General features: G+C 33.8%; 1 protein-coding gene and 1 long non-coding RNA gene across 2 annotated transcripts in view; one reads left to right on the top strand and one right to left on the bottom strand.

The window, feature by feature from the left end:
• Glurb (metabotropic glutamate receptor B) overlaps positions 1-24,507 on the bottom strand; it is a 306,906-nt gene that overhangs the window by 17,093 nt on the left and 265,306 nt on the right. The window contains exon 4 of the mRNA XM_072011854.1: positions 9,566-9,736. Coding sequence (XP_071867955.1) covers positions 9,566-9,736 — 171 coding nt within the window. The remainder of the gene's footprint in view (positions 1-9,565; positions 9,737-24,507) is intronic.
• LOC139991614 (uncharacterized) lies at positions 914-2,964 on the top strand. Its single transcript, XR_011800884.1, has 2 exons — positions 914-2,192; positions 2,259-2,964. It is a non-coding gene; the product is annotated as an uncharacterized lncRNA (long non-coding RNA).

The raw sequence follows: 24,507 nt of genomic DNA, 5'->3' as shown, positions 1-24,507 counted from the left end.
TGGCGTGTATCTCTTAAGTAATTACACAGAAATGGCTGCTTGATCGATTCGATACGAGGCTTTTATTGATTTCAAGTGTACACTTATTCGTTATTCACTGCGTTGTACTACTTAGCCTTCTTATAAATCGTGTTCTTGACGGAAGAAAAAGATATCGATTTCGTGAATCGGAATTGTTTGAAAACGTTTATAATGTTGTTTAAGCTTCAACGATGTATTAGTTGTCTTCTGGAGTTTACATTATTATTTTGTTGCAGTATTTAACTACTTTCAACGGTAAAACTTATCAGATATGCATCATTAATAGTTACGTCGGATTAATTCTAATGGTACAATGATTCGATAAATAAAAATAGTAATAGACGTGTATAAAAATATTTTCATTTAAGATTATTTTCATTTAACGAATGATCGTAACTAAAAATATGCCTATATATTCGTGAACAACTGTCCATTCGTAGAAATGGTACACAGTCATTTCGATAAGATACGAATACCAATGTAGAATGGTGAGATAATTCATCTGCCCTTGATACGTTTGTCATAAAAAATCGTGCGATTTTATCTGAAGATGGAAATTCGCATCATGTATTTTTTTCTTTAAACAAATATTCGGTGAATATTCTTTGCCACGTATATTACAAATAACGAACATTATACGTATATTTTATTTTATTTAAAATTTATATTCGGTATAGATTTTCAAATTAATCCCCCGGAAATATACTGGACTATGGATTTGTTTGGGAGAAAATCTGCGATGTTAGCGAATTTTGGTTGTCCACGAATTATAAAACTTCCTATATCCCCGGAATCATCGAATACATTTTCGCGAGAACTTACGACAGGATTAGGGAGATAAAAAAGAGAACAAACACGTGGAACGGTAATTTACAACGTTCATTTTTCTTCGCTCGGTCGAATCAGTTTCTAACGATAATGAAAATGCACACGCGCGTACCGCAACCACGCAAGAATAAGCATTATATTGAAATAAAGTATGCAGCGTAAATGTGTCGCAGCGGAGACCAGGAAAAAAAAAAGGGGGAAAATGTCGTATTTCCATGCATCGTGCAGCGAGAATAATTCAAGCTTGGCAGCAGCGAGTAACGAGAATGCAGAAATCACCGGAGGGTATCGTTAAAGATTCAAGAGAATTATTAGACTAACGTAGCTCGTCGCTCTGCTGTCTGCATGATCCATCTTCCCATTTTCTTCTCCTCGAAACGTAACAGCATTTTACGCTTCTTCCCTATTTTTACGAGCAAGCAATTTTCTCAAATCACAGCGAAAAGGAAGGAAGAAAGAAGAAGTTCCGATAATTCGTCGACGATTTCACAGTCTGACCTGTTTCCTTCCGCATCGATTTAGGACCATATTATACTTATGAGAGAACCGTCATATCGGTTACAAGGAGATTAATGAGATATGTTATTGCAGGACCGTGACTTGCCAAAGCTGTTACCGTAATTGCTCGTTCGAACGTCTTAATATAACACGTGAAGCTGTACAAGTTTTATGAATCACGTTATTTTCATGTAGCTGTTACACAGATGGTAAATTATCAGAAATATTAGCAAGTGTTGGAGTTTTGAACGAGTGGCCAATTTACCATTGGCAAGTAAATTTCCCATTTACGAATGGGAAGTCGTTAATTCCATTTTTGCGAGATATGCACAATAGGAATTGCATAATATCACGCAGAACATTACGGCCGATAAAATGGAACATAAAAACGTGCAAGTGTTTCATAGGAAATGCAAGTGCACGAAACTTCGAGAGAGCAGCCACATGTACGAAAAGACAATGATGATGAATGGCTGTTTCTAGATGATGGTATTAGATGGAAATTTTGATAAATAGTTCTGTCGTTCTTCTTTTATGGAAAGAGGAGTGAATTTGAGTGGGATGAGGAGTGAGATAGTTATCACTAATTGTAGAAGAGAAGGTAGGTAGAATCCGGGAAAGCTAAAGTAACAATTTTAACGTAGAATGAATCGAGAAAACAGACGCAGCTGTAGAATGGAGGTAGGAAGAAGAGAGAAGAAGGGAAAGAAGAACATGACAGCATTGTATTCTTCTCCTCGGTATCTTCCAGGGGATGGTATTTGATTTCTTGAACTTTGGTCAAACGAGAATGTTTTGCAAGAAATAGTTTTAGTCCGAGAAAGGAAGAACAAGAAAAAGAAGTGGTAGGAGAAGAAGACGATAAATGCCGTTGCGTTATTATATAGTATCATCTTTGTTATACTTTGTAGAGAAGATGGTATTTAAATTTTTCGATTTCAATGGAGCTGAGGACATTGCTGGAAAGACGCTTAGAAAAGAAAAAGAGAAGAAGGAAGAGGAAGAGTGAAAGGAAAAAACGAGATGGTAAAGGAGAAAAAGAAGAAGAAGAAAAGGAAGGAGAAAAAGAAGATAAATAATATTGCGTTCTCGTATTCAATACTTTGCAGAGAATAGTATTTAATTTTTCTAATCTCGTTCGAATTATTGTAAGAGTGTCACGGAAAGAGATAGAATTTAGGTCAAGGAAGAAAAAAGAGAAAAGAATATTTAATATCTTTGGTTTTGTTCTTCTTGTATGTACACATGTACATCAATTGAAAATACTGTCTTGTATATATATAGAGTGTAACGTACGGTAATGAAGGGTGTATCTTAAATCCTCAAGAATAAAATGCATTCAGTAACATATACGTGCTTGTGTAGGAAGGAGAAAGAACGTGCATATGTCATTGATGAATCAATATCTAGGTCAATGGCGTTCCGCTGGCCATACACCTGTCCATTGTTCTGTAGTGGTGAAGTGGGTACGTGATGAGTCGCGATAAATTACAAGCGAAGTTGACAGAATGTACTACAATTTGGCTGTCACGGGTATGTACGACGTGACAACGTACAACGTACAACGCACAACATGAGACGATCCACCGAAAAAAAAAAAAAAAAAAAAGAAAATAATGAAGAAACTATGTAATATTTCTAATATTGACTCTAAAATTCTGTATTTTACTTGAGGAGGCAAATGATGTAAATTACCAGTCTGACTACTTTAATGTTTTATTTGCTGCATGTACCATGTACATGTATGAAAGAGTTTGAAGTGGACAGAAGTACGTTCCGAGATATACCTGATTTTATTTTAAAAACAAATTAAATCTATGTTGTAAGTACATAGAGTAATCTGTCGCAATCTATCGAGATCTAACTCGAAACATGCAAGCATTATCGTGCCACGATCACGCCCTGTATTCACGTCCCTTTCATCGTTTTCAATCAGTACATCTCATGGAATACCTAGCTTCCCTTCGCTTTGGATCGCGTGAAAATTCGATTTTATCGTGCACGTGAAAGTCAATTTTATACCATTACAGACATCTGGTTATTATACCACGCTTTGAACGAAGAAGAGGGATAAACGTGAGATGGTTATCGAAACAAGAAAAGGTTATCCTTTCAACCGTGTCTGAGTGAATATTTATCAATCTCGAAATTCCACCGTATCGTGATATTGTTTATTGACTGTGACATTTTTGTAAGATATCCGTATCCACTAGACCATCGTTTAATGAACGATTGTCGTCGCTTTCGTCGCTTTATTATACTTTTTCGTCGCTTTATTATACTTTTTCTCCGCGATACGAGTTTATATTCATCTTGACATAAGATCGTGCTTTCACGCGACACATAAATGGTAATTAGAATACCTTCGAGATACCACGGCCATCAATCTTTTTTTGCGACATGGTAGCACTTACCGGCGATATCAAGATTTCAGAGCTTAGATAGATCAGCGCATTATCGACTTCGAGTCGTTTTAAGCTTGAGAATTCGCGAGATAAGAGATGTCAAAGCTTTTTGATCTGAACATGCCTAGATCAATATTTCTGAAAATTTAAAGCGACGCTTTCGAACCTCGAGCCTCAAAGATCTACGCTTTCCAATTTATCTATTTATCTAAGCTCTCCAGCTTTTGAGAACTGTGCTTTCGAGATTGAAGCTTCTCGACTTTGAAAATTTGGAGATTCGAGTTTTTAACTTCGACTAGAGACAAGCTTTTTAAATCCGCAGCTTCTGTGGTTCTTTAAAAGAGTAGAGTCCTTAAATTTTTAATTTTGACGTTAAATCTTCTCAAGCTTGAGTTCGTGTGTTAAAAATTCTCCCATCTTAAATTTTCGATGATAACGTTTCCTGACTTTGGAAATTCCAAGTTCGTGGCTACTTACTCTTAAAGATTCGAGACTAGATCTCATTAACCACAAGCATTTGACCGTTAGCCTTAAATTTTTAAAGTCAAGGTTGTTCAGCTATTTATTGAATTATTTCGAATAGAGTTTCATATGATTTAGGATAAGATCAGTATCAGTATGGAGTTTCATTTAGTAATTGTCCTATTATTTTAAACAGCGTATACCTGTACAGCAATTTCGTGACGTTAGAGCTACTTTTATACCAGAGACTTTCAATGGAAATTGAAGCAAGAAAATTGGGCCGAATATTGTGTTATAGAACGTATATGCTGCTCAGAAAAATGAAATTCCAGAAGATGGAATACGGAATTAAATAAATGTTCAAATATTTTCTCGAACCACTATATGCCTATTGTTCATGAGAATCCATACGGTTCAATATTCAGAACTGTTGCGAAAATGTATAAATTAATTGGGAAATTATTAACTGGATGCAGTACGTTCTACGTTCTTATGGAATTAGCAAGTTGTAAATTTATATAATCAAAATCAAAGGACTTAACCATAGTAACCTTGCGTATAATAGTAACGTTAATGTATAATTAAATACACGATTCGGCGATATATTTATCGATCTCAGGTATCTTTCTCGAAATAACATCGATAGTCTTCCTGTCAATTTAAAAGAATCTCCTTTGTCCATATAAAATTCAGAAAATTTTTCTACATTTCAATTTATGAAGTCGATCGGTGTAATTTTTCAGTGGCGCAATTAACTTTTAATAACATTAACGGACAAATATCGGTCGACATTCACGCGAATCCGAGTTTTTTTCGATACGAATAAGTAAGACAAGGCTTATCATCTATTCGAAGGAATTTTTTACGCGCAGAAAACTGCATCTGTCCCATCGGCTGGCGTGAGGGTAATGTGGGCCATGTAAGGTCGTTTATTATGTAGCTACGTATTTCGAGAAGAACGTAATTAGGTGTGTGCCTGTTTTCTCTATCGTACGTCTGCTCCCTTCCTCGTTTTTCCGTCTATTCGCGCTGTGCAAAATGTCGCGGGATTGACTATATGCACGCGATTTAACGTGCCTAGGATGAAGTATTTAACGGACTGTAATGTAACCTCGGTCGGTTGGACGGTACCATTCTAATTGCGTTCGTTCATTCACTCGCGCTTAACACGAAGAATTTATTCGACCACGATTTCCCAACTGTGCAGCTAGCTAGTGGAATGTCATGCCGATTTAAAGTACGTCGAGCTCATTAGTTCTATAATTAATTGCACTTGAATTATAATTTCGAAATATACATGTTGGATATGAAAGAAAGAGGAGATCGAATCTAGAGCTTTTAAATATTTTCTTTCATTTTTTTAGAGATTGTTTCAGGATTATGTATGTTCTTTCCTTTTCCAAGGTAAGTCTGTCCTGTTTTTTTAGCATTATCGTTTGATGTCGTTTCAAAGATAATTGTAGCAGATATTTAGTTTGATAGGGAACGTACACGAACAGAGAGATTTCAAAGTTCGATAATTGTTGGTGTACCTGTGTCAACAGAACGATAAATGAACAATTAAATTAGAGGTAGCCGAATGTTCCAAATCAGGAAAATCGATATTGTAGGTATACATAATGCTAAATGGACAAATGGAAGTTTAATATTAATACTTGTGTATATGAATATTATCGTTATAACTTGTATTCGACACTTTTTACTACGTTACGGTAACTGGAATATACAGGATGTTCTGCAACAGATGGTAGAATATTTAAGGGACGCTTCTCTGAATCAAAATAAAACGAAGATGGAGAATAAAAAAGGTATGACACTTCGTCTGTTATTTAATATTATAATATCTAAGAAGCTAGTAAAATATCTCTGAAGCTTGGGAAACTTCTCTAAGCGCCAGAAGATGGATGTACAGTGATTCTCAAACCCTGTATATAACATTGATTAATTGCCCTTGTCAAATATAATTCCATAATTTTGTAAAATTATAGTTCGCTTTTCACTTAGCAGGTGAACTTTCTTTTATCCATCACTGCACATTAAACGGTTAAATATCTTCCTATGATTCTTCATATCTATCCAAACGTAAGTTTTCTTCGAAATTTAACATTCCAGAAATAAATCTTCTTTATAAAAGTTTCAGCATTTCAATCTGCAAAACTTGTCACAAAATTTCTTAAAACTTTAGATGGAGGTCTGGTAGGTAGCGTACGTTGCATGTTATATATCATGTGTCTGATGTAATATCACATGGTTGACATATCCAACTACTCGCTTCCACTGTATCAAACGTAACTTTCAATTCTAGCTTTACCCTCAGGAAATTTCATTCTTCCATTTCTTTCAGTTACAGACGCTAAACGTATTTTATCCTCTTTAGAAATCTTTTCTCTCCATTGAGAATATTGTACAATTAATATAATTAATCCAGCGAGGGTTTACTTCCAAAATCAATGTTTATTACTGTTATTATTCTCACTTTTTGCTGAATTATCCCGATTACTCAGTGGCTTATTATTTCTCGTTTTTCCTAATCTCTCGCTCGTATATTTCTCGTTAAAACCCTTCTGCCATTCTCTTATTTCTTTTTACAATCCCATTAAACTATTATTATCAGAGTGGTACCTCTCTTTTTTGGTTAGATCTTTTTTCTCTTTTAAGCTAAAAGAATTGGAGATACCAATTATCGCGGAGTTCGATGTCGAACGAGTCCATTAACATCGATATTGCAACATGTACAGTTCGTTTCAGTTGCCGATGTATATCGATATGAAATCGTTTATTTACATGCATATATTTACACTACGCTCGCCTATTAATTTCGTTGTTGTGGTACTCTAATGAGATGTAAAGCCGATTTGTTTTATGCACGCACGCTACTCGTTTCGTGATCGTATTATTAACAGGCGAATGTTCAAGATTTTGCACGCGATATGTTCATTTTTCATCTGTTCTCCTCTCTCTCTCTCTCTCTCTCTCTCTCTCTACCCTTTCTTCAATTGTTTTCTTTCGTTCAACGAATTAATTCCGAATATTATGCATGCATGTTACAAACGTATTCTTCTTCTACATTGTTTCGTGAAAACGTAGCGAATTTTATCTTCGTATCTCTTTCCTATTCCTCGTTGTTCCGATATCTTCGTTGCACAATTGCAATTAAAATGTCGTTATCGTCTTTTTCTCCTTCATACGTTACCGTCCTTTCCAGTGAAATTAAAATTGGAATAGACGATTTATAAATGGAGGTACAAAATTAAGATAAATGGAGGAATATAATTATCTGACATGAAATTTATTCGATACGGAATATCTACGTGGAACGAGACTGTGCCGAATCAGTGAAATTAGTTTTAAATTTGAAAATCAACAATGTTACATGTAAATTTATGCCAGTAATATAAAAGACAAAGGAAATAAAATTCACAATTAAGGAATCGTTAAAGAATCTTTTCTCTAAAAATTAGAACTATTAGGGGGAATGATAAGTTCATTCGCATTTTCTTAGGACATTTTCTTAAGCAGTAATTACACGAGATAAGGAATTGAAATAAATAAAGAACGAACGAAAAAGTATTGATATCGATAAGAAGATATTAAACATGAAATAAAATATCTATTGACTTAAAAATTATTATCTGTCGTATATACAAAGACTAACACATATAGTATCTATCATATCGTCACGCGGTTTTAGTTCACGCACGACTAGCGTGAAGGAAAATTTCAGTAAATTCCTCTCCATGACGTTCACTGCTAAGAATAATTCCCAAAAATAACTCAGTCCTCTGTGGTTTTAATTACGCTCGATTAGCATAGTGGCGGTTACGACAGTAATAGGAAGTCGCGGAGCAGACAGGAATGAGTGACGCGCCATGAGACCGGAAGAAAGAGGAGACCGTCCAAAAATGAATACATACGTTGGCAAGTTGCAGCCTAGAATTGTACCTTTGTGATCGTCACGTTAAACAAGGCAACCCGCGACCGAAACAGAGAAAATGAAAGAACCCTGACGACTAACGCGCTCTTGCACGGAGTTATTTGATTACGTATATGTCAGGCAAATGAGATACACTGTAGTTTCTGGTCTGGCGTGAAATATTTGGTGAATTGTGGTCGAGTAGCTTTCACGTTCTCTGGCTGAACGGATGCTAGAATGCAGTTTCGTGGATTTTAATGTAAATTAATGTAACTGCAATTTAACGGTATCAAAAGCACTCCCTATTTTTTATATAATCTCATCCTTCTTTGCCTTTTTATTTAAAAAAATGGGGAACGTGACAGACAGCGGAAAATATAAACTGAGGATGTGTAAGAATTATTTGACAATTTAAAAAAAAAATACATGTACTGATTTACCATTCGTAATGGAGTTTATGGCTTGGAAAATGAAGAACGATGGCAATTCTATTTAAACAAAATAAAATTCGTAAAGTAGAGAACAGATTTATACTTTTGTTATATTCAACTACTAATTGACAATGACAAGTTTCTGAAAATTCGACGAAATAATGTCGTATTCATTCGACTCGTGTGAACAGTACGTTGCGATAATTTGATCATAGAGATTCATTTATTTAAAAATTACAATGAATACGCCATGCGTGATGGTTAAATGGGTATTTTCTGGGGTTGATAGCTGCAGCTGTGATCGCATTGTCGGTTGAATGCATTGTTTCAGAACACTTATCCGGCCGAATCAATCAACTGTTCGTACCAAATTTCACAGGGGCGAGATCGTATTTTTCGCGCGTATCCACTGATTTTCTCTGTGCACATCGACGCGATATATCCCTGTTAATTCATCACTCATCTTCATTGTAGTTATGTATAAGTTCAATAATTATCTTCACGCCGTAATTCATGTATCGGTCATTAAAACGATAGATATTCCGCTTCACGTGACTTACTTTTTGGAAAATGAAAATGGAACGAACGATACACTAGAAGGCGGTTTCTACGAAAATTATCTTCCCATTCATAGAAATGATATAAAAGAGAACAGTGAATTTTTACGAACCTTGTTTATGAATATATGCCGGTCTGTATAAAATGTACGAAAATGAACATAGCTATTTAACGAAAAATAAATACAGCTGTTTAACGAGTATACTTATGATATTTATTTATTATTACTATTACTTATTATTATTATTATTTATTAATATCTAATGGAAATCGCTATTTGGAATTCGTAGAAGCGACTTAAAAAGACCAATGACCTTTTCCCAAATTTTTTACGAAAATCTTCCGACCAGTATAAAATCACACTACACTTTCAGCAATAACATAGAAATTTAATTAATATATACAACTTGTAAAATATCTGGTTTAATATGGAGAAAAACATACGTTACCTTAATTCCGTAATTGCTTTCCTCGTATATAATAGATACGTAACGCCACCCTATATTCCTTACGATGTCCACCATTGCTTTTACTTGATAGTGATCGCTCGGTATTGTACGCGAGAAGTATTCGAAGCGTTGTTTGTTGGACAGTTCCGGGCTGGTTGAGAAGAAGGAGACCTGAAAGAAGTCGGAAGTTTTTATCTTTAATGTCCCTTTGTATTTCGAAGAAAACTATCGAGTATACCTTTCAATCGATCTCATTAATAACGTTCTTATTCAATTCTAACTTGGATTTTCGAGTTTCTCTGAGTTTCTTCGAAACGTTATTCCATTAATTTTGTACAACTAGAGTATTCAAGAACTTTTTATATTTGCCTGAAATATTTTTAATATTTTATAAATTTTTAAAATAATATCAGAAGAATATTTTTGTGATTTTATTTTTAGAATAACTTTCTCATTCCCCTGTGTTACTTGGCTTTTGCAAAACATATAACAAGCATTATGTGCGAGAACATGAGTTATGCATATACATTGCTCTACAAATTCGTCTAGCGTAACTCGGATAGAATTAGTTTCCGTCTCATATGTTTGGGGACAAATGTCTAGTCATAATTACGTGTTGCTAACTTATGCCGCGATTCATCGTATAACATAAAACAACTTCCCAACATTAATCTTTTCCACATATTTCTTGCATTTGTAATTTGAAACCATTATATAAATTTTATTTTCTAAAACAATAGCAGGTACAAATATAGTACGTGTCTCTATTATCCTAAGAATAAAAGCAATAGAGGATGATGTATTTTTCTTGTATTTCTAGGTAATTTGCAAATATTTGTAGGACGCGCGCAAATTTTCTCTGTGCACGTGCATATTTACCCATAATGTCGGTCATTTCGACGTTATATCTCGCGTAGCGGAACGCTAATAGAGATATCGTAATAACGCACGATGAATTTAATTAGGACGTGAAATTGGACTCGTTGAAATTATTAAAGTCTCGTGTTTACTCGTTGTTCACTATCAGGACAATTTTAAGAGGAATCATAGCGATAAAAGTAAGTTAAACTTTCCTTCAGATGAGAGTAGTTTTCGAGATAACTATAAGGATTTCCTTCTAAAATTTCGTAAGTGCGTTCGAAGTTGCCTCCAAGTATTCCGACGAAAATTATCGCGAAGGAAAACTACGAGTAAGCTCTTAGTATCTACCAGTCCTTGTCTCAGATTTTCAATATCCAAATTGTTATTACTTTTTGTTTTCTTGTTAGAACAGAAAAGCTACATTAAATAATTAATAATTTTTCTGTGAAATCGAGAATCGTAGTTTATTGATCTACAAATGTTTATCGTTTTAAAATTGTGTTCACTGTTGTAGGAATTTCACCAACACGATTTTTAAATTTCCAATTATACGGACGCCTATTTCTCTCTGCCTCTCTTTGGATTTGCATAAAATGCAAATACGAGATTGAATATGCTCGAATTGCAAACTCAATTTTTCGTATGGCCACTCCATTGGCTGGTTAAATAGTTATTAAGAATTTTTATTCAGAGGTTACGAAATAATCTTGAGACATTTATTCTAAGTGCAATATTTTTTTAGTTTCACGTCGTAAAAGATTACAGGTCCAGATTACCTCAGTTCATGATTATAAAATTTTCTAAAATTTTCTATAAGCTTTGCAATTTTTATGCATAATAATTCTCAAACTCCTCATTTACTACCTTCTTCGTTTTTATACGAATTTCAGTGACTGAGAGGGTTGCATTTTATTCTTTTTATTTATATTTTTTCCAATTTACTCCCATTCATTTTTTCATTCATATAAATTTGAACGAATAACAGGATTCCATTTGGTATTTCTAATTTTCTCTATTTATATCTCTTCCTAATTTATTCCCTATATTAATTTCCTTATTTACACACATTTAAATAGCCAACAGAATTCTCTTCTTCTTCTGTTTCCAGGTTTCTTTATAATTTTTATGTAATTATCGATTTTTCTTACTAGTGTGTTATTTTTCTTTTACGTTTTTTGACATGGATCCGAATGATCGACCGGGTTCCATTTTTTAACTGGTCTCCGCGATTTATTTCGGTTGAGCGGCTCTTGATGGGCGCACGACATTTTTCGCGAGCAGTAACGAAAGAACGCGCTCGAGTGAGATTCAAGCCCGATCTCCGGCAGGATTTTCGTTCGGTGTTGTATAGTCGTAGTCAGTCCACGGGTTGCGCCCGTGGAAGATGAGTTTATGTAGCGAGAAACGAGTCTGCGTTATCTCCTGTTACGCTGGGAGCAGCTCAGCTTCTCTCCACAACGTTGCACGCCATTTTATCCCAGGCACTTTCTGCGTTTTAGCATCTGGTAAATCCATATAGAATGGACCGAATATATTTATCAATTTCTTTCAGGCACAGATTTTTCTCCATACCTGTTAACTTTTCGCTTAAATATCGCGATTATTTGATTTTCATTTAAAAAATGGAAACCTTCTTATGCGATAATTTACTCGTCATTGATATCGTCATAGTTAGTTAGGTATCAAGTATATAAATTTCTTTTCTTTATTGAAACGATTTAAATCTCCACGAACAAATTATCTTTCAATAGATTGTATATTATAAATTACTTTTTTATGCCTTCAAGTTCCAACCCTTCAGAAACAAAAGATAGTTTGCACAAACAGTTTTTACAATTTGATAACTTTCCAATCGGAGAGTCACTTGCGATTAATTTTTAATTTAGAGAATTCACTCGTAGAATTTTATTTTTTTCGTTATCGAACATGCTACTCTTATGTTAAATATTTGCCAATATTAGTAACTTGTAAAATCTCTCTAAAATTATGGAAACACGATAGAGCGACTTCTTTGATGATGTTAGATATTTGTTTAATTTGCAGTAGTTTCTGTAGATAAGATTTGTATAGGTTTTAACAGTTTTTACTTTTTCAATAAACAATTTAATCACCAGCTCGCAATTCTTTCGAAGATATTTTCTTCTGTTTTTCGAGTTCTATCTTTGACCATCGTATTCCCATTTATCTGTCTTTCCCTTCTGTTTTTGCTCGCCAAGATTGGTTTTTGTAGACTTTTCTTCGATCTTTCCAGATTCATTTTTCCTCTTCGGCCTTTAAGTTTTCCTTGTCCGTTCTTGAGGAACAGGAGAGGTTCAAGTAAGGGTGAAAGGAGAAAGGTGAGATAAATGATGAATGAGAACGGTTGTAATGGGCTGATCTACTCGTTCATGGAACCGATAGACCCGTGTCTTAACCGTAAAATCATTTAATAGCTAGAACAACGAATCTCTGCAAAAAAGGATTTCTAAAAACAGAAATCGATACAAAATCCTCTTTCTTCTTATTTTAAGAAAGAGAACAAGAAGGGAACAAAATTAAAATTTTAGATAACAGCTTTTATATGTATAAATTCTCGTGAATGAAATTTATAGAAAGTGTTGGATGCTTCCGCTTCTTTATTTTATTTTCATTGTTTCAATGAATCAGTTTAGTTCTTATGTCGAAACGTTTTTGCGTTTTCACAGGTAGTCTCATCCCGAGGTTGTTTCGAAATTGCAAATCCCTTTGTGAAGCGACTAAATGACGTTATCGTTAATTGAAACGGACCGGCTGCGCCCAAACCGCGCGAAATTGCAGGCCCCGTTGCAGAGACCTCAATAAAAGCGAAATAAACGAACGCACTCGATCGCTTTCGAGTCTTTCTCATATCTCGAAACAAAAGCTTTCAGCAGTTTCCCGATAGTTCTACAAATCCGTTACCATTCTCAGGTATTGTACTCGGGAGCATATAAATGGCAACTAACAAAGGAACAAATTGCAATTGTTGTACACCTTAGAATACAATCGCTAGATTGCGGATTTTTATGCATTTTTGAGAAGCTTAAAGATACAAGAATCCATGGAATGTACATAATATACAAAATCATAAAAAATGTGCGAAGTATAGTTATCCCTTACGATATTTAATAGTCGAAACAATTTTCTACTTGAGCTCAATTTTTCTTTAATTATATAAAAACGCAAATTTGTATAAATATCAGCAGTTTAACAATCTTTGACAAAAATCTTTATACAATTTTTATAACCAGGATATTTTTATTTACATAAAGCATGTCGTGCTTATTATTTAAATCTAGATAAGTATACAACAATATAAAAGTACAAAAGTATTTTCCAATGAAGTGTCTTTTTTCAGATGCTATACATTTCATTCTTATAATACTAAAGTTTCGCAGTCATAAAATATTCTAAAAATACTCGTAAAAATACTCTTAAATGATACGAAATTTAATATAATTACAATTAGATCTAATTAATTGATATTTAAAAGTAATATTAAAAATACAACGATGCGCAAGTACTTATAACCACTATGAGTAAAACAACATTTAATCATTTTGAAATAGTATTACACTATAATTTTGTATCGTAATGTTGTAGGGTTTTTTGTTTTAATAAAAATGACCTTCTTATAGATCGTACGAATATAAATAATTATGTAAATCCAAACGAAAATTATTAGTCTCTCTTTGTCATTCTTTTTCGTTTCATTATAGTAATTATCATAGAGAATAATAGAGTTTTGTTTCATTTCCTTTGAGACATCTCTTTGGTGAGATTACATCGAATACAAAATGAATTTTGGCCAATGATAATGCATTTGCAAACGATGCGTGTTTGCAGCAGTCGTTTCAAGCTACTGGACACAGTAAAATTACACGATTTTCGATGTGTCAAAACTCGTTGTTCCAAATGAAATCACGAGACCTCTAAAATGCTGCTCATATAATCCACAAGTATCCAATAAGGCCACTGATAGGCCAATAGCGGCGCGACTCTTTACCATTTGCTGATTGTTGCTGAATTACTCGTGTAATTGCAATTCGTATTGCTGGCTTGCAGCGTAGTTATTGGTTTGTTATCTTGTCAACTGCTACTTTTATTGCTGGCTATAATTATCATACGTTCTTTTCATTACGACTTTTTTACAGTTGCGATCTTTTTTAAAACCCAGGAGATATTACACGCAATATTGGAAAATTATTATCCCGAAGAGTATTTCGTTTTTCTTAACGTTAGAACTAAAAATCACGAGTTTTATATTTTTTGATTTTGCAAACTACTGAAAGCATGCAAATGCTTTTGGCAAAATTTATTCTCAATGTTTTTCACTTTTTTTCGCCAGAACTGTTTTCGATGTTCGTAAAGCGCAAAGTTAGTCGTTAGCGAAGTTTTTTACTAATTATTATTAGGTTGTCCCAAAAGTTTTTTTCGTTTTATAAGGAAATAATCGATGCACAATATTTTTTGTTTTATATTATTTTATTGAATTATATATAATTTATTTTGTTCTATTGGAACATATCATACATAACTCAATAAAATAATATAAAACAAAAAATGTTGTTCATCGATTATTTCCTTATAAAACGAAAGAAACTGTCGTCTTTTTTTGTTTTCGACAACCTAATACTTTATTTCTTACTTACCCTCCCGTCCACAACTGTCACAAAACTTAGGGAAACACGATAGGGAAATCCTAATTTGCAACTTTGATGTAAATAACTTTTACAAATTTCTTTCTACATATTCTAAATCGTTTCCTTGTGTGAGACCGGCAAGTACCAATATTTACGAAGGGAAGCGTATTTATTAGCGATCTGACACGCTAGACACGATTACGTGTATCTATTTGTTCTCATTACATCACTTTAATTTCAAACCATTCGCATACTAAAAATCGGTAGTTCTAATATGAAATTTTTATATATCATTTGCAAAGGGTAGAATACGATGAATTGGCAAATATCATTACTTCATTACAGTCATTCTTATTCGCGTCAGAAGTGAATTCGAATCCAGTTATGTAGAAGATTTCCTAATAATATCTGGATCTGATGAAAGTCCTATCAATGAAAGTCGAGGCGTGAATAGGATAAAAGAGAAATCGTAATGATCCTGCGTGAGAGGCAGGTGAATGAGAACTTTGATATAAATGCCGAGACAGGCTATTAGCTGAAATAAAGGGACGTAAAAATATTCACCACCAACGCCGAAACAGTTTTTCTCCTTTGTTTCTTTCAAACTATGCGCAAGCTTTTCATTCCTGTTTTGTCTTCAATTTTATTATTTCGCTCTGAGACCCTACCATTTTTCTCCCATTTTTCACTCGTTCGCGAATATAATACTTTCGTCGAGCTTATTCGAACAACAGCCTTCTTAACTAACTTATAGCAAGTATTCTCGTCCGTGCTTCGAGTTGTGCTAAGATGTTATCATAGAACGATGGTCGATAGAAAGTTCGTTTTAACTACAGAATTTAAAAAGCGTTTAGAAGCGAAGGCAACCGTGTGAAATCGCTTTAACCTGGTCCCGTCCATCCCGGGAACAAAAGACTGAATAACCGTAGATTGTAATCGCTTTTTTGATCGACGAACGAAATGTGAATAATTCTTTAATCTTTCATTCTTCTACGATTTTATTTCTGATGAAAGAGAGGGGATTACAGCTGATGTCGTTTCCGATTGTTTCAACGTTGTAGCAATATTTATAATTAACGGTTGAAGAAAAATTTTAATTAAAGCTACATTCGATGACAACTGGCGCGCGTGTTTCTGTTTATAATTTAATCCGTAATTTTGTTTAAATTTTAATAATTTATTCATTTAATATTATACAATTCGACTCGTCGTTAATAATGTAGCAATTAAAATTTTACGATCTTTCTCGTCTAAGCTTCGTTGCTCTTTATATTCTTTAGCCAGTCACTCGAGATAATTGCCGGTTAACTTTTTCTGCTAGGTTGGAAAGTTTCTTGCGAACCTGTAAACTATCGCGAAGACTAATCGACTACCGAGCTCGAGTAATCTAATCGTTTTCTTGACCCGTGTTTCTTCAGCGTTTCACGTTTTTCTTTATCACTTCATAATGGCCGTTTTGGCTTCCTTGCCATTTCGATGCTTTTATCGTTATAAAGCGCCAGCTAGAAAATAACGTGGCGGCTATTACAATGGCTCGAAAACAATTTTCTCGTCATTTGTCTTTCTCGTTCTACAACTTGTTCTTCCCCTCTTTGTTTCTCGACATTGCTTCCTGCAATTCGATACAATTTTTCAACGCAACACTTTTTCTGATCTTCTTAACCGTGTTTCCAGCAATAAAGTTTAGTAATTTCGAGAGTGACGATGCATTTATCGATTGGCTTCGACAAGTTTTCCCGAGAATATCTGTTAAGCACTTATTAGCAAACAAGCAGCGATTGGATAAAACATTGTACATAATAATTATTAATTATGTAATTGATTATTGTTGATATTCACGCGTTTATTTATGAGAAAGCTAATGGTAGCAAAATACAGGGAATGCATATAATTCGCAAAAATATGTGAAATATCTAAAGTATAATACTTGTTATAGTATTTAGTTAGCGAAACGTATTGATATTTAGATTCCATTTTTCTGGTTACGTTCATAAAAATATGAAATTTCCCGAAAGTTCAAAATAGCCAATTGTACGTGCATATATCAAATATAGAAAGTAATTATAACGTTTAATAAACGAGAAACAAATCATTTAGATCCAATTCCTTTAGTTATATCCACAAACATATGAATATTTCCATAATTTCCATTATTTTCTGGTTCATTTTACAATCCTTCTAACATTACTTCAAGTAACAAAAATCAAATAATAATAAAAATTTCTAGAATGGCAAAAGGTATTGGCACATATCCTTGTTTTCCAATGAAAAGTTTCTTCATCAGGTTCTGCATTTCATCTTCATTCATATTCAATTTTTGGAGTTATATGCAGGTACTATTAAATCGTACGAAATTTATTACACTAGCAATTAATTGTAGCCATTGTATTTATTTATTGTGAACTTCTTCGTTAAACTCTTGTCTGGGATTTTTTAACGAACAAAGATCGATTATTAATTACTAATTTTAGCGGTGTCCAATTTCGTTTGTGTGCAGAACGATCGCGGACAGTTTACGGACTATTATTTATTCAGCTATACTGCAATGAGGAAATTCAATAGCACATTATTGATTGGTATCAATAGCGTCGAATTTGATTCGATGACAGAATGCTTGAATTACGGTATAAACTGATTGCAGAAACAAAGTTTTCTTATTCTTCTAGCGTTTTCGATAAATTTCCGGCCTCGTAACTAATTGTGGAACATGGTCTATATCTGACCGTGTGGACCTTTATTAAATTTTATCATCAAATAAGACTGGCGTTTATTTACTCGTAAATTTCCCCACTAGCGCAATATCGTCTGGTTGTATCTTTTTGTTTCCATCGCCTCGATTTTTGTTTTATATAGATGTATTAAAAGGGATGCAGAGGCGAAACGAGAAGGGGCTAATGTTTATGAGTAAAGTTGGGATTAAAGTCCGTCTTGGTTTAAGCGTGCTATAGCTCGTTGGAGAAGAATAAAATTTCTTTTCGTTACAGCATAATTCTTTGAGCAACGAAGCACGGATATTTCTTGCGAACCAAATAACTATTGATTATTTAGTTATATTTCTTAAATCAATTCGAAATTATAATAACTTAACATATGAGGGGTGAAACATTTTTTAAAATTTTTAATGTAAACAAGTTATAAGTAAAGTTAAATTCCTACCATTATTATTATCGTAGTATCGTGAAATAATCATGTGAAACTCGATAAACTTGCAAGCATTACGAGCCATAGTGCAGATAGAAAGTGAAAATGCTGACGCGGCAGACGGGATGGGAAATGAGTTATCGGGCCCAGTGACAGGTCTGTGGCTCTTTTGGAAAAGCGGTTGCCTGGAAAGCAGAATGTGATCATATTTGGTCATGGACGACTATAAAAACGTGTATGTGGTAGGAGTATGGAAACTATTCAGAAGGGACGCTTTGGCGGTAAAGGTGGTTGTTGGTTAACATGAGTTGTGAGTTGTCCCTAGTTGACACGAGTTGTGCGTTAGTCGTTAAGAGTTGATCAGTTGTATTGATTTAGTTGCTCTAGTTATACTATATTAATTTATTAAGAAATATTTTTAGTTAAATAATTATAGTTTTCTGTTCTATCATGGTAAGTACGTATATAAAATAAAGTCACTATAATACGTACTCATAAAAGTCTGCAAATTCATAACAGAATTTTCTAAATCAATCTGGATGTCATATAATTATCTCATTTTTCAAAAAGAATTCAGCTGTATCATCTTTTCAATAAGTTTCACAATTCTCTCTCTCTCTGTCTAGTCAGTATCTAATCTCTTTTTTAATTACTACAATATTTATACTAAGATTTATTACATATTAATTTTGCCACTACAATTCTCTATTAGAATTAACATCATATTTTCTTAAATTTTTCTTTATATTCTCCAATCTAAATTCTTTCAGTATAAAAATGTAAAGTATACAGTATATAATATAATATACAAAAGTGTATTCTTATTTTTAGAGATATATACTTGTCAAGTATCATGGTTCTTGTACTATTCTTCGCGCGCAGAAATGATAGAACTATGAAATATATTATGTTTAACACTAGCTTCTATTAACAGATGAAGGATAATTTTAATTATCCTAAGCCTCAAAGACGGATCAAGGTGGAGGATTAGTCTGAATTCGATATAACTCACTAGATCGATACCATCATACAATGGCTGTGAAATGCTATTATTGCTGATGAATTACCTGCCTGATGAGACTGGCTAGAACTGCATGTTATCGCGTTTCGAGAGCTTCGTGCAAATACGGTCGATAGAGCGGACGTTCATATTCTCGATATAGAGTACGAGACTTTTGACTGACATATTATGTCTTTTGCAGGTGTGCTCTTTCTGTAATTTCCGTTCCTGAGCTAAGATAAACGTTCCAACGATAAGCCAATCGCCCATTCATTCTCATCGTTACGCTGTCACACGATAAACGAGTTACGTAACATTGGTGAGTGATAAGAATTAAATCTGCGATAAAAATCGTGAATTAAATTACAAAGTTTTTAGTGTCGAGGCATTCACGATATAAAATTGCTTAGTTACTTTCCTAGCCAAAATAATTTAATCGTATTATTTCAGTGATACGTTTAAAGTCTGTAGTAGACGTTACAAGTAAAATGACACTCTGCTGGTCAGACAGTAGTAAGGGATACGAATTAAATCCGTGATATAAAATGAAAATGAAATGTCAAAGTTAACTATGTTTAGAACGACAATAAGTAAATAAATTAAATTTGAGAGGAAAAATTAAATTTCCAGATTTCACGTGTTCTTAGCTATTTTATACAAAATCAGAAATTATTGCAAATGAATGTGTAAGTATAATAATTTCATATAAAGTACATAATACAAAATTTTATATTTATATACAGATGGGTAGATTTTAATATTCATAAATAGAACGGGAGTGCCACAGCCAGAGACACGTCGATATATCGACATTGAGTTACGATTTGACGTCGTGAAAATTTATCGTTTAATCATAAAACATCGATTGTATTTTAAAATGCCTCAATGAGCAGAACGTATATTGGAATATATATAGTTAATGGATCAATTGATATGTCTGTGTATCTATCTATTAGCTTTTGAATTATATATATTATAGAAATTATATCTATATCTATATTTATGGGGTGTATAACGATGTAAAGTGAAATTAACTAAATAATTGCTTCGTTAATAATGATAGATCGACTAATAATGGAATAATTGATATTTATTTCGTGTACTCAGATCCGAGATTAGAGATTGTAAACGATATTAATTATATTAAAAAATTGCTAATAATGTTATTAATTTTATTATTTTAGTGCGACACGAGTTTATAGACAACGAAATAGCTATTTGAATTGCAGATGGTAATAATTAATCGCGTTCAATAGTATCAAGGTCTGGTCTGTGATGCGTGATATTCGATTGTATGATGGTATTAGCCAATTCTGAAATGCAATGACAGGAATAGTTGATAGTCCGAAGGACTTGTTATTCTCATGGGACTTCTGTAAGTTAACACCTCGTGTTTGTTCCGAAGCACAGAATGATTCGATTACGCCAATACATCTTATTATCCGAATCAAATGGCATTTCTGCTAATATCTGTCTCTCGCGAAAGCTGGATATCTGCATGGCACGAGTCCAATAATAGAACCATTGGTACGTGCTTTCATGGGTTTGTAAAAAAATTTAATTAACAAGAACTCGATCTGGATATTTTATACATTTTTGTATATCGCGGATATTTCAATAAATTACTTTAATAAGTAATAATCAGTAATAAAAGTTCACAAAAAATGGAAAAAAACTCCTAAAGATAGTATTAATATCACAATTCTCTATTTTAAATAAAGATGAATCTCAATTGTTTACAGGACTGTTTTACCATTCTGCGTTACTTATTAACAACATTTTAGGAGGAATTGTAACGGAGAAATTGGCCAACTTCTATACATAGTTAATTAACCGTAATTTCCCCCAGTGTCTGACCGAAACAAGGATATTACCTACTAAACCGTGCTACCTACTTTTGAAGTTTCGTTTCGCGTTTCTCAGGATATCTCGTGTCAAATAAAAGAGCGTTGCTGTCGTGCTAATTAAAACGATTCAATTCGAAGTTTTCAGGAAAATAAGTTATATGGAGAAATAGGTAACTTTTTAAACATTCTCTTCCGACGTAATGAACATGATAGGCCTCTTTTCCCTTACGTGTACCTAATAATAGACCAAGTTTGTTAGTAAGCTGGCAGGCATGTGAGGTCAGACGTGCGAGTTTAATAACAAACTTAAATCCAAAGGAGGAAGTTCGCGTCATCCCTTTGCTGACCTCTCGTATAACTCCGAGGGGTGAGAAAGTAGCTACGCCGATAAATTCTTGGCAGTTACAAATTTTCCTAAGTTCATCGCGTCGCTCTCGAACACTGTACTTATTAACCTTCTCCGCTTTCCTTATCTTACCTTTTCTTAACTTATCAAAAATGAAATTATTCCTTTATTACAGACGTTCCATTTTCAGTCTAGGCATTCGCTCTTCGAACAAAATTTCTAATTATTGGAAAGTTATCACTTTATTCGTTCCAAATCATAAATCTGCAAATTGAGATCCGACTTGCGATATAATATATAATATGTATTGTATATTCCAAATAAAAAAGAAAAATAATGGTTCTGTCGCGAATAAAGCTTCCTAATGTTGTGGTTTATTGTCTATAGATTTTTTCCACCACAAATTAAAGACGACATTCCTCGAGTTATTATTAAAATGATCTAAATAGTAATTTATAAAAAAGGTGAATATTTGCGGGGGAAAGGCATTAAAAGGGAAACGAATGAACTAAAAGTTTTCTAAAAATCATAAACTTTATTTAACTAACGAATGTCCCAGTTTAAAGCAGAATACAAATGCTACCTTCTGTTCCATGCACTCCGAAAATTTTCTGAAAGAGAATTTTTATTCGCAAAACGATATTGTGCCGTGTTTTATGAGTTGGTAATTCTCAGGTAGACTGTTCGAGGGTAGGTTGATTTCTATTTACTTCGGAACGTTACCGGAATTCATTCTTCATTCTCAAAGCTCTATTTAGAGAGTATTTTTACACCGTCTTTCTGTTTCACGAGTTTATACTTTCTTTCGAAAATAGACAGAGACGTCTATCAGAAATTACGCGACGAAATTAAATTCACGCGGTCTTTTGCGTAGGATTTATAGCGTTCCTGGTCCAGCTTCCTCTTTTGCAAATCCTCGCAAAATCTCTTTAAAACTTTACGCTTTCGGGGGTTTCACAAGCCGAATCTGTCGAGCGTCGAGCAACAGGACAGAAGTTTCCCAGTTTCGTGTATATTCTCTTACCCCCACAGAGTTTTGATTTATCGTCCAGAGTACTTTCAACCTTATAGTCCTCTCACGGTAGCTTCGCGTGTACATCAGGATCTTTCGTAACTTTGTCCTGTTTTTTTCTCCAGCCAGGAGAAATGTTTTAAAATTTCTTTTCCCTCCCTATTCATATCATGGAAATGCTTGGAATTTAGCGAAGAGAACTTTACCACAACTTCGCCGATTGATCTTCGTCAAAATTTTGACAATTATCAAATTACGTTTCCTGTCAAATTTTTAGAATGTGAATACGAACCCTTGCGTAATTCAATTTATTCAAAAGTTCTTACGTATGTTGCATAGATTGAAAACAAATTGAATATAAAATATGTAGGAATATAAATTGATACTAAAAAATACATTTGGTATATGTACAACACTCGAGTCTCATTTTTATAACACATATACTCATTTTTCACTCTCGATGTACGAGTATATTCTTTATTCGGCTAAAACCGGTTCTTGGTAAATACTGATGAACATAATACAACAGTGGATTTGAAAGAACGATTATCCGGAGGACCATTACGCTTAAACGAGCGTGAATAGGTGACAGCAACTTAGATGAGCAGTGTTTAAAGGAGCATTGATGACCACGATTCGCGTCGCAGAGGCCAATCGCTTTCATCATGCGAAAAACAAACCGGTATCGGATGAAACGAGCAAAAAATGAGACGCAATTGTGCGTACGTAAACGTTCCATTGCTCGTCGATGCATACGTCTTTTCCTAACTATCTACCGAGCCATTGTCATTGTCGTGAATATTTCAGCATTACGAATAACGAGCTGGAAAATCAAGCTGTTGGATACGCATCGAAAAGGGAACAATGGAAAAGTCGCCTTGTCCAAGAATATGTACAGGATAGGAATAAGGTTTGTCGATATATGCTAAGAGGGATGGGAAGAAAGGGTGATATTTGGCGGAAAAGAACGAAGTGAATCGTTGGAATTGGGTGACAGCGGTGGGATTAACGAAGAATGAAAAGGGATTCGGAAATTTTGTCTTTGTCCGGTCCATTTTTTATTCCCAGCCAAGCGTAATGGACAGATTTATGATACTTGTTCTTTATGGGTTTACTCCGCGGTAACTAAGATTTATCAATTTGGGTAGATAAAGGTTGGGTCATAATTTATGTGTTTTCAGACTTTCCTTCTACACGTTAAACACTGACGTTTCATTTGCAGCGTTTACTTTAGCGAATAAGAAAGAAATATTTTCTTAGTTCGTAGAAGTACTATTTAATTTTTACTATTTATTTTAATTACATCTTTTACCATTTACATCTTTTTTTCATGAAATTAAAAATCAGTAAAGGCGAATTATTTTTTTCTATTTCCTATAAATGCGACTAATAAATCCTAAATAATACGTATGTATATGAACCTCTTAGAAACGAAACTGATCAATTCATTTTTTGTTTATTCCTTAATTTCATTGTATCAATGAGTAATTAATGTTTAACAGAAACAGGAACAAGTCGCACAATTGCAAACCTCGTTGATATTAAGGCCGATCTAGATATTCGAAAATTGCCACTTCGTAGTCGATTCATTTAAGACAAGAAACTTAATTTCCTTTCTTTTCTCCACGCAGAATTGTATTTCTACGCCTGTGACACACGAAAGAAATACAACAAAGGGGTCACGTAAAATAGAAATTACGTTGGATTGATTAATACGATTTGTGTGCAAAACTCGAAGACGCATACAGATGAGGAAGGGCAATATTGCACATGGAAACTTGATGTGCCACGGTTTAAAGTCCACTGATACTACTACCTTCGCCACATGATTAATGATGTGAAGTTGTTTATTGCCTCCGCTGAATTTTCATGCTGTTTTATGTATATCTACGGATATTGTAGATTTTTTTCTGCGAAAGGAGATATAGGAAGCATAAAGTAATATCTTTAAATTTCTGTGTGACACTTGTGTCATCGCAGAATTTTCAAATCCATTAGAAGAATATGACAAGCTGAAAATTATAGCGATATAAAAGTTTGAATCGTGGATATTCATAATTTCAAAAAATATAATAAATCTCTTGTAATGATAAAT

The sequence above is a fragment of the Bombus fervidus genome, chromosome 10 (genome assembly GCF_041682495.2).
Source record: "Bombus fervidus isolate BK054 chromosome 10, iyBomFerv1, whole genome shotgun sequence".
NCBI classification, from domain to species: domain Eukaryota; kingdom Metazoa; phylum Arthropoda; class Insecta; order Hymenoptera; family Apidae; genus Bombus; species Bombus fervidus.
The sequence above is the reverse complement of the archived record's forward strand: the minus strand, read 5'-3'. Positions and strand labels throughout refer to the sequence as shown.